The sequence below is a fragment of the Benincasa hispida genome, chromosome 2 (assembly GCF_027475165.1).
Source record: "Benincasa hispida cultivar pf3 chromosome 2, pf3_genome.v1.1, whole genome shotgun sequence".
In the NCBI taxonomy this organism is placed as follows: Eukaryota; Viridiplantae; Streptophyta; class Magnoliopsida; order Cucurbitales; family Cucurbitaceae; genus Benincasa; species Benincasa hispida.
Genome location: NC_143479.1, coordinates 38,437,487 through 38,449,154, shown reverse-complemented (window position 1 = coordinate 38,449,154; position 11,668 = coordinate 38,437,487). Strand labels below are relative to the sequence as shown.

Sequence of the window (11,668 nt, the reverse complement as noted above, 5' to 3'; positions counted from 1 at the left end):
AATTTAGAATGAATGTTGGTATATTATTGATAAACTAATGATATACTTTTTTGAAGGCACACTAATGACATACTTGAAATGAGTTCTTAATGAATGTTGATACTCTATTGAATTGAAATAAATTTTAAATGAGTGTTGATAAACTATTGATATACTAATAATATACTTGAAATTCCATTATATGAGTTGATATATTAATGTAAACTACTGATGTGTTTGAAATGAATTTTTGATAACTAATGATATATTATTGGTACATAAATGTTCTATTTTAAATGATATTTGAATGGGCATCAATAAACTATTGTTACATCAATGTAATACTTAGTATTACATTTTGAAGGAATGAGAATACACTATTGAGTAACTAAGAATATACTTTAAAAACATTTTAAATAAGTACTGATATACAATTGAAATGTCAATGATATACTTCATATTTGGCATATCATCTATCATGGATATGCTTTTTCGTTTCTAAATATGATATGTGTCGCAACATCAATACAACGCAGAGCAACCAACATCTTTTCCTAAAGCTCTCTTTCGAGGTGAAAGATTTGGAAAGTTGCCACCAATCATTATGGAGGTGTGATTGGTCATCCATTTAAAAGAAAGAATATGGTCTACTTAACCAAAGTTAGGTTTGGGGTCGTTTAGAGAATATACCAATATCCTACAATACCAATTTGAAAACATTTTATTCTTGTTATTCATATTATTTTATTAAATATGTATTCATTTGAGAGTGAAAATTTTGTTTATTTTTATTAAAAATGTCCCAATTTTATTAATTCATATAAAATATTGAAATAATCATGAGTGATTTGGAGCCATTAGAAAACTTAAAACAATTTAATGAAATTAAATGAAATGTGACTACTTGAATAGTTGCAAGTAGATGTGTCCCCTTATAGTCAACTTAAATACCTCAATCTAGATAGAACTATGATTTATAGTCAATTTTATTTAAATTTCATCAACAGAAATTATTATATATTAGAAATCCAATTTTAAAATACAACATTAAATTAACACCTATATGTCAAAATTTAATTTTTAACAATTTCTCACTAAATCTCACTCTTATTTTAAAATTAAAACATTTGACAATAATATAATATGAATCAATTATTATGATGAGTAGTGAACCCTTCCAATTAAAATTACTTTGATAAATTGAGGTGAAAATCAAATTTAGAGATTTCAAATTAAAATAAGTTTTTGGTATTTTGAAAATTAAACTTCAACGTAATTCAAATTTAACGTCGAGTTAATATTTGTTTATGAAAATTTCAAACCCAAACTTCAAATTGAAACAAATTTTGAAAATTCATTAAAATAAATTGAGGGTTTGACACCCTTTTAACTTTGAATTTCTTTTTGAAAACTTAAATTGCAATGTAATTTAGAAAACGGAAATTAAAACATAATCAACAAAATTGAAGTTTGTTTTAGCAAAATCTCAATTAATACCAAATTGCAAATTTAATTAAAAAAATAAAACCAATTTGAAACATTATTTTGAAGATTTGAAAAAAAATGATTAAAATTAAAATCAATCAAACAATAAATTAAATAAATGGGATCACTATTAAGCTTTACCAATTTTACTGTCTCTTTCCTCTTTCCTCTTTCTTTTCTTCTTCCTCTCTCAACAAACCTCTTCCTCTTCTCTTTTAATTTCCTTCCTTCACTTCCTCAACAAACCATCATTCCATCCTTAGAAGACTGCTGTTTCGGCGTCACCGGAGCTTCACCGGAGTCGAGCATTGTTCGTCGGAGTAGTCACATGGGTAGTGGGTTGTCGGAACTGTGCGTGAGCCCTGTTGGGTCTGAAATCGGTCATTGGATCTGGTTCGCTGGATATTCGAGGAGTCGAGCCTCGTTTGCCACTTTTACAATAAGAAGAAGAGCTAACTTAAATATTACGAACAAGGGCCAATCACTTTTACAAATGAAATAACCTAAAACTAAATTAACATCTACGGTAAAACTATTACATTTAGACCACGTTTATTAAAATTGGTATAATCGTAATGAAATTTTATTGATGGATCAAGTATAATGAGCCTGAATCGCAAATATAATTAAATTGTTTTTGATCGCATTTACTTAGAATTATAAATTTTGTCACATTTATCGTTACCGTTATCGTTACCTTTACCTCTAAAAGTCAAACGAAACAGTAATAGTAACGATAATAGTAGAAGTGTCAAAATTCATAATTTTTCGACTCAAACAGTAACAATAAAGGTTACGATAACTATAGCGGTAATAGTACGACGTAATTTCCATACGCAATTGGATTGAGCACGCTCCGCTCATCAATCAATTTGGATTTTTTATTACAAATTTGGATTTGGGTTCCATGTGTTAGTACGGATAGAAAACACAAATAAATAATACTAAAGGTAATTAAATGGGGTTCACTTTTCGCACTACCATTAAATAGTGACCTTAATGCTAAATACTCTAACATCCTCACAAGCGTAAGTGGCAGTTGAACGACTCGAAGCTTGAAGATAATTGATGAACAAGATTCTACATAAATTTTAAATAGATTTTTTTTTTCTTTTAGAAAAGAGAGAGAAAAGGAACGAAGGAAAAATGTTCGAGATCTAGAGAAGGAAGAGAGAGATTGAGATATTTTGAGATTGGATGAGAAAAAGAATTAAGATAATAAAGAAAGAAGGAAAAACTACATTTTTTATTCGAGTTATGAAGAATAAGTGTATTTAGATTGAGTCCCATATTTAAAATTGGCAAATTTAATGCATGAGTTTTCATAAATAAGTTTAAAAGGTTCATCTAATCAGAAAATCCATATATACGTGAATTAAAAAGAAAAAAAACTATATATATATATATATATATATATAAGGACCCCTAAAAGCCACTTATTCAAAATTATCTTGATTCATCCCCCTCAGGAATTGCCAAAACATTTGACTCTTCAGCCATTGCAATATACAGGATCAGTCAATCAAATAATAGATAGTAAATGGGTCAGTTTGAAAATAAATGAATTGCTTGTTGTAGAATATTATTCTCGTCAGACTTAAACCTAACTAAAAAACAAGGGTTCGGACAATTTCGTCCTCCCCTTCACTGAAATCTAAGTAAAGAGACCGAAGGAAAGTAAAGTAACGTTTTGATCCAGAAAATATTCTATCATTCATGTATCATTGAGCGGGAGGGAGATTTTCTCATCCCTTGTCCATTATTTCCAGTCTTTTCGTTTCCGTACCACAAAAATGAAAAATCCGAAATAGATAATTTATATCCAAGAAAGGTCTAATCGTTGGAATAATAGTATCCATTGTTATTTGATTATTTTCTCTCCTCTCTTCCCCTTTTCGTTCTCCCTCTTTCTCTCACATTCTCTTCTCTCTTTTTCTCTCTTTTCTCTCCATGGCTAAACTAAAAATATTTCATTTTCTTTTTGCTCATTTATGAAAAAAAAAATGAGAAGAGGAAGGATATAAAAAGTAATAAGAAATGTGGTGAGAAAAAATTGAGAAAAAGAAAAGGTTTAAATTAGAGAGATTAGTAGTATTTGAGAGTGAGAGGAAATAAATGAAGGGAGAGAAAAAAAGACATGATTAATTAAGGAGAGAGATTAGTTTGATAGGAAAATAAAAGGAATGAGAAATTAAGAAGAAAGAGGATATGAGAGAATATGAAATTTGATTTGATTTTATGGGGATAAGAGAAAATAAGAGAGAGAATATGAGATTTATTTTTAATTTTTTTAATATACGAAAAAAGTTAAAGAGTTCGGAGGAAGCAAAGAAAAAACATCATCCATTTTGGCTTAGGGTTTGACGTTGACACATAAAATAACTTTTTTTTTTATGAGAAGAAATAGGTAGAATTAGAGATATCCATTTAACTCGCAGGGCTGGAGTCTCGTGGATTCCACATCGAATGAGGTAGAGAATCCCTATTAGAGAGTGGAAATTTTTTTTTTCGTTAACTAAAAGGGGACGGGGACGGAGAATATATTCTTCGATCTCATCTCGATCCTATCCCCGCCCTAGTTATACATATCTAATTTTTATATAAGGTTTTAATATATAAAATCACAATGAGTTTTTATGTATATATACAAACTATGTTTATAACATAATATATATATGTAATTATATAGTTAATTAATTATATATAAATTTTTATTTGATATATTTATTTCTTATTAGATAGAGATTAGGATATATTGTTGTAATATTTAAATTTTAATTTTTAGAAATTATGAAAATTAAATACTTTAATCAGATATCTGTCACATATGAGTAGGATATTTAACTATTTAAGTAAAAAAATTTGACATAGTGATTTAAGTTAATTATTTTTTTTTTTTTTGTAAAAAAATCCAAACAGGAAAAAATTCCTTGCAGGGGACCCGATGCTCACGATTTTTCCGTGGAGAATCTCCACCCCGATCCTTGTATGGAATTTTGTGGGGATGGAAAATAAAATGGGTAGTGGAGACAGGGGACGGGAAAGCCATCCCCAGCCCCCCAGCTCCCTGCCCCGTGGACATCTCTAGGTAGAATATAGATGTTGAGGTGTTTCAACAAATTGAAATAAGATAAAGAAGTATGCATATGAGATTTTTGGAAATTTTGAAGAATGTGGAGGAGGTAGAGCTACCCAGAAAAAAACAATAAAAACTACATAACTAGCTCAACAAAGTACAAGAAACTCAGCAAAAGGACAAGAGATATTATATATATATATATATTTTGGTGAAGAGTTGGAAAATTTTCACTAACCGATTTAGAGGAGAAAACAAAGAAGATGAAGATGTATTTGATGGAGAAGACGGAGATAAAGAAGTTTAGGCATGATTCTTGTTTATGCCAAATTTTGGTTAAGGGTAAAGGTACCTGGCCTCCACGTGACAACAACTGTGAATTTTTAATTTAGATAAGAGAGGACCTGCAAAGGGCTCTAATGAAGTTAGTGAGAACTAGAGATGTACAAAAAAAAATCGAGCTTCTAAGTTACCTTATATGAAGCCAACGGGTGTATTTATGAGAGTAAGAACTAGAGATGTATAGAAGAAATCAGAACTTCTAAGTTACCTTATATGGAGTCATAAGGAATGTATTTATAGGAAAAATTGACCTAGGTTGTTCCCTAGGGTTTCAGAATCGTTTAAGGATATTAGACGACCAACCAGGCCAAAAGGTGGGCCCAATTTTATGTTTGGCAAGGCCGAGGCTGAGCATCTTGTTTGGGCCATATCTCGGTCCTAAGATGCTTTCTTAAGTTGGGACATGCGTAATGTACATCCCGTTAGGCATTTCAAGGCTCGACTGAGGCTGAGTATGATCCAAGCCAGCTATTTTTTTCTTTAGCCTATTTTGGTCTTCAATTTCCACTGACTTATATTATACTTTTTCTTAACTTTATCATTTTTAAATGTCAATTATGTCATTCGGTCCAAAATCATCTATAACAATTCTGATTTTTTTTTTAAAAAAAAATCTCAAAATAGAAGAAGAATGAGATTTAGAATTAAAAGAGGCAAGAACAAGACGATGAAGAAGATTTTAAGAGGTGAAGAAGAGGAGAATGATTCTAGAGAGGTTGAAGAAAAGTGTATAGAGGATGAGTATTACCATAATTGTGAAAGAGTGACAACGGTCGGAGGTTGAAGTTCCAATGGTGGTTGAGGACCCATTTTCAAGAAAGATGTAGAATGTCCAAGATTGAGCTCTGATATCATGTGAAGTTTAAGGAGAGGCAGAGAGATGTCTAAAGAGGTGCAATTTGGAGATTCATATTAAAGTTTCTCAATCACTTTTACAATAAGAAGAAGAACAAAGTTAAATACTATAAACTAAGGTTCAATGAACTTTTACAAATGAAATAACCTAAAACTAAATTAACATCTAATAACATAGTATAAAACTATTACATTTAATATTAAATTCTCTAACATATTTTGATAATTAAATTTTCTCTCACTTTCACTCTAATCTCAACTTGTATTGTACTCTGCCTATCACTCTCCCATCTTAATTTTTCTCCTCAATATGCTCATTATTAATTTATATATAGGCAATTAATATGTAAAAGTTACCAAAAAAAAAAATATTTTAAAACATAGATTTAAAATCGAGTCGGACCAAATACGATGTCTACAATATGCAGGTCAACTATTATACAAAATATGAAGTATATCCTATACAATTGATATGCTAAATTAAATGTAATTAATATGTCATCAAAACCATATCAAAGCTTCAAAAGTAGTACATTTAACTAATATATTTTAATGCCTCAGGCCCAGGATTCAGACTAAGATTTGGAATCCAATTGCCTTGGCATTCCCTTGCATTCCTTGTAACCTGATTAGGTCATCCTTACTTGCCTTGAATGCTCGTAGAAGTGAAAGCTGTCCCCACAAACTAACAATTTTCCTTTCAGCATGCTTTTTCACCACTCAAATGCATCATAAGAAAATTCCTAGGAGGTAACCCATCATAGGATTGCTTCAAACTAAACACACTTTGAAGTTCCTATGATTGAACCACCAAAAGAAGATACACCTTCTTGATATAGATAGCGATTTTCAATTTTTTAAACCTTTCTTAAACTTACTTTCATATCTTCAGGACTCCTTTCATTTCGATGTGATTTCAATTCATTATATCTCCTCCTAAACTCGAGATGTCACAATAATAAAGAATATAAATTAATACACTTATAAACATTCAATGTTTAAATGAATATAATTATTAGTTTAGAGTTTAAATTGATACACTTCCTAAATTTTAGAGGTATAAATTAATATTTTTCTATAAAAACCAATAAAATTGCTGACAACTTTCCAGGGGATCTTTATGGAGAATAATTCCCCCAATCTTAAACAGTGGGTCCCACATTTCCATCCCATTTCTTTCAATGGGTAAACATAGCTTTCAGGCAGCTACATAATTTAAACAATTTCAGCATTTTCAGCATCAATGATTCAATTCTACACATCAAAAGATACCTAAAGACATACAAATAAATTAGAATCCAGAATTCCTCAAGAATTCACATAATTGTCAACAAAACAAGAACAAGCCCAGAAAGCAACATTAAAAGCCTTGTGAAACAACATCCTGATCTTCCTTCTGCCCCTCCATAATATGGCTCTATCATTATATCAAACCTGCAATTCCCAAAGCTTGGATCATTATTTGTCACTGTTGACAACCCTGAAAACTTGCAAGCATCCTCTGCCTGATTACTCCTCTGGTAATAACTGTTAAATGCATATGAAATGTTCGACCTCGCATCTAGGCCTGAGCATGATGTCCCATACCCAAGGCTGGTGCAATCAGCATGGTAACATGCATAGCTGACACTTGGCGCAACCTGCGAATCTTCAAGGTGAGCAGATGGCTTCATCACACACCATTTTCTTTCCAGATAATGCACACCTCTCGCACCAACCAAGGATCCGTTGTTTGAATTTCCAAGACTGAGCTGGTATTTCGGTCTACCATCATAGTAGAATATGCCCCAATGGCGTTCGAAGTTCCCTGGATCAATACTCTTTGCGTCTTCATCGATTAGACTGAATAAGTAGGCGTCAATTGGACCCGGCCTCATTGGTGTTCCTTTCCCGCCTAATATGTGTGACATGAAGCCTTGATTGAATCGTTGGGCGTAGATGGGGTTTGCATTACGATCCCCGTCCGTAGGCCAACCGATCTCCCCAACAATGATCGGTAAGTTTCCAAAGCCATTCTTCTGAAGCGCCCACACAAGGGTATCGTAATTTGCATCAAACATGTTGAAATATGTTGTCTGGCCATCGACTATGGGTGATGCATTGCCATCGAAGAAAGCATATTCAACAGGGAAGTTGGGGTCGGAATAGAGACTGATGAAGGGATAAATGTTCACTGTGAATGGAGAACCAGAATCACTCAAGAACTTGACAATGGCAAGCATCAAATCATGTATATCAGTTCGGAAGTCGCCACCCGATGGATAACTGGTTGAGGATGCGTAGACATCGGCATTCAGCGGACAGGTTACCTTTACTTGGTTGCCTAGATTAGCTTTTATTAAGGCTCTCTGGATATTCCGTAGAGCAGGAAAGGTTGTACTGAGAAAGCTTCCATTGTAAGTTGCCAAGAAAGGCTCATTCCCTACAGCAACATACCTGAAAATTCATAATTCAGTAATTTGGTGACTTAGAATTAAATCAAGGAATGCATGACATTTTGTCAGCTTAAGAAAAGTACAGGACAATACACAAAAATCACATGCAAACATGAGGCATGAAACATGCACAGCTGCTCAAGCAAGCCAGTAATGTATTCGACCTTGCATATTCATACATGATAAGATGAGAACTTCTTTATTTTTCATTTGAATCGATCAAAGCAAGAAAGGCTTTTCCAGCAAGTAATTGCATGATAATAAAATACAGCGTCTTTAATAAAATTGCAATTTATGAAACGTTCATCTCCTTAGTTTGAGGTAACCAGAAAACTTACTTTTTAAAAAAAATTAATCCATACATATTATATATTTACATTCTCACAAAGCTTAGTCTTCTCAAGTTTCACAATGGCTTGAAAGTGTAACAGAGACACAATCAAGAACTGATGGTTTTCTGCCCTTCTTAAGCAGCAGCAATAGTGATGTTTTCTAATTCGACTACCAAACAAGGAATTTGATAGGGGAAAAAAATGAACTTCCTTACATGAAAAGTTACTAGTCAGAGTATTTTTATTCAGTTTTGTGGGGCCTTTGATTTTAGTTTTAGTTTTGGCTCCTATTGGTTGAGATTGACATTTTGTATTTACCCAATTGTATATTCTTTCATTTCCTCTATGAAAGTGTGGTTTTTCATTATAAAAAAGTTGTGGTAAAAATAAAAAATTCTTTGGGCAGAAAAGGACAGGATGATGGGGTTACATCATTCGGACCATTTCAAAGAAGGGGAGTAGTTTCATGGAAATCAACCATGAGTTGAGCAATGTGAGCAAAACATTTTGAGTTTCCTGCATGACATATCACAGTCCTCCCATTTATGTCGTGCAGCACCATCGTTCTACCTCAACCATGACCAATTGTAAGACTCTAATCCAAACTCTCTGTTCATGAGTCTTTTAGAATCTTTCGGACTTAAGGTGAGGATTGATCAGAAGGATGGAAGATTTCTGCCTCTTGATTTAAAATTTTACAAATAATAGGCACTAATGGGAATTGTTCCAGATGGCGGAATTGAGTGAGTAGCTTCAGGCTATGACCGAAAACCAGGTCTATCTAACTTTTGTGAAAAAGGTAGCTTGGAAATGTTATACTCTGCTTGCCTCATTAGACAAGTGACTTTAGAGAGGATAGATTGCTATAAGCAGTTAGTAAAATTCGTTGGGAGAGAGCTTCTTCCAATTAATCTCATCTGAAAAATAATAGAATTCTTTCACTTGAATAGAGGCTGAAGTGTGCAACATGCAGAGGAAACTCAATCACTATGTACAGATCATAGCGCAAAAATCAGGACAAAGAACAACATGGTAAAAGGAAGGATCATTCGAGAAATTCCAAATTGATTTGGCACCTGATGACCTCGGAATTCACTTACAAATTTCATAAAAGGTCACCCAACATAGAATTGCTCCAAGCTATGCACGCTTCACTTTGGAGTATCATCCATGTACTCTCTTACACTTGGGCGTTACATCTCTCAATATAGGCATTCAAATTAGTAGGACCAAGCTAAACTTGATCATCCTCCAAGTTACCTAGGCAATCAAATTAGTAGCGCAAAGTGTCCGATAAAAATAGTCAGGGAGGGCACAAATGCAAGCTAGCCCAGACTTTAATGGATATAAAAGGAAACAAAAGAAAGCTACAGAGGAGAGAAAATAATGGTCTAGGAAGCTGATAATCTTATCTGTAAGCCAACTATGATTAAAGTCTCAGCTCTATGACTACTGAAAGGTCCTCTCATCCTTGTTTTTAAGATTATGTCTTACAAGAGCCACAAAAGACGAGGGAGCTGATCAAGAACTCAGTTAAATTTTTCTCTTGCAGAGTTGAAACTCTATTAGGTGGATATGCTAATTCTTAATTATATAGGAGTTCTAGTGACAATGGTTGAACATTTGTACCTGTCTGCCATAGCACACAAGCACCAATCACATAACTTTCCCACTTCTCTACACATAAAATTCATCTCAATCATTCAGATATGACATCTAACCTTACTAGAATTAATTAATGAGGAAAAAGAAAATCAAATTGATAAGTCAACAAATATGGAACTGATTAAGACACTATAATGAACTCAAAGAAAGCAACTCTATTGGGAAAAGTCAGCCAAAGTTCCAAAAACACACAAACAAAACAAAACAAGAAGCCATGAAAGAAAGAAAAAAAAAAAACTCACCTAATGTTAACATTGTTGTCATTAAAGTGAACAGAGACGTTCTTTGCAACCCATTTCTCAGCTGCTTTCTCACTGTTTGCAAAAGTGGATAACATATCATTTGGAATCCCAACCATCACTTCAATCCCAGTCTTCCCCAGAGCTCTAAGAGTTCCATAATCAGCATCAAACAGCTTCACTTTCTGAATCTGATTGTCTCTCAGCATCCCAACGACGGTCTCCGGCGGCAGCGGATGAGACGATTGAGTTCCCCAGTTGGCGCCGATGGCCGCCACAGAACAAACCACTGAGAACAAAACAACCAAAACAACGAAGCATCGCAAGAAACAGCAACAATCCATTTTGCTGTTCAACATCTTCAAAGTTTCCCAAAAGAAAGAACAACAAGAAAAAGGGAGAAACCAAAACAAAAAGTGGGAACGAGAAAGTGAAAGTGAAAGTGAAAGTGAAATCCACTTGGAATCAGAAGGGGGGGAATGGGTAAAGAGTCTTTTTCAGCTCAAACTGAAAAGGGGAAGCTCATAAACAACATTACACAGTAATTTCAGCAAAGAAGATCCAGAAGAATCCGCCATTAAAGGGGGAAAGAAGCTCAATGATTTGACGAAAAACAGCAAACCCCAGATGGGAAAAGAGAAAACCCAACTCAAAAAAGCGAAGTAGAGGCAAGATTGAGGTTGAAAATAGAGTTTAGGCCGGAATTTGAATCCGGGTCGACCCGGAGAATATTTTGGGAGAGTGAAAGAGAGGGAAAAGTGAAAAATGAGGGAGAATTTATTTGGAAAAGCATTGAAATTGATGAAATGAGAAGTTAAATTAAAGATAATAAACTGAGGATGTCGGATAGTGAAGCATCTTTGATGGGTCAGCCATTGCTGGCATTGCATTAGTGGCAGTGGCAGCTGCTTTTTGAAGAGGACCACTTTGAGAATCATTCATCTTATGATCTTAGCTTTTTTTATTAATACCGTATCCATCAATCCTATTCTATATTACTACGAAGTTTAAACCTTGTTTTGTTTCTCAGATTTTCTACTTTTTGGATAATACTTACCTCTTCAATCAGCAGAAATCTTTTTTTTTTTTCTTTCTTTCTTTTAGAAAATTAAAAAATATATTTTTTCTCCCTCTGCATTTCTCTCGCTTTTACCCATCCAAAATTTTATGGTGGTTGTTGACTTGCTACTATTAGCTTTAATTTTATGCAAGTTAATTTAGGTTCTTTTTGGTATTTGTGTCTATATTTAAAAAAAACGA

The 11,668-nt window shown here is 33.3% G+C and overlaps 1 protein-coding gene across 1 annotated transcript; it reads right to left on the bottom strand.

Annotated features, from left to right (window-relative positions):
- Positions 1 to 6,898: 6,898 nt before the first annotated feature.
- On the bottom strand, positions 6,899 to 11,407 carry LOC120071462 (O-Glycosyl hydrolases family 17 protein). The gene is made up of 2 exons (XM_039023760.2): positions 10,412 to 11,407; positions 6,899 to 8,173 (listed from the first exon to the last, which is right to left on the bottom strand). Exons 1-2 carry the CDS (start codon positions 10,765 to 10,767, stop codon positions 7,054 to 7,056), a joined length of 1,476 nt encoding a protein of 491 aa, XP_038879688.1. The 5' UTR covers positions 10,768 to 11,407; the 3' UTR covers positions 6,899 to 7,053.
- Positions 11,408 to 11,668: the final 261 nt, after the last annotated feature.

Excerpts from the sequence above, each read along its gene's own strand:
- LOC120071462 (XM_039023760.2), bottom strand. The coding sequence starts at position 10,767 with ATGTTGAACAGCAAAATGGATTGTTGCTGTTTCTTGCGATGCTTCGTT. Across the intron at positions 8,174-10,411 it reads GACAACAATGTTAACATTAG|GTATGTTGCTGTAGGGAATG; the intron begins GTGAGTTTTTTT and ends ATGAATTTTCAG.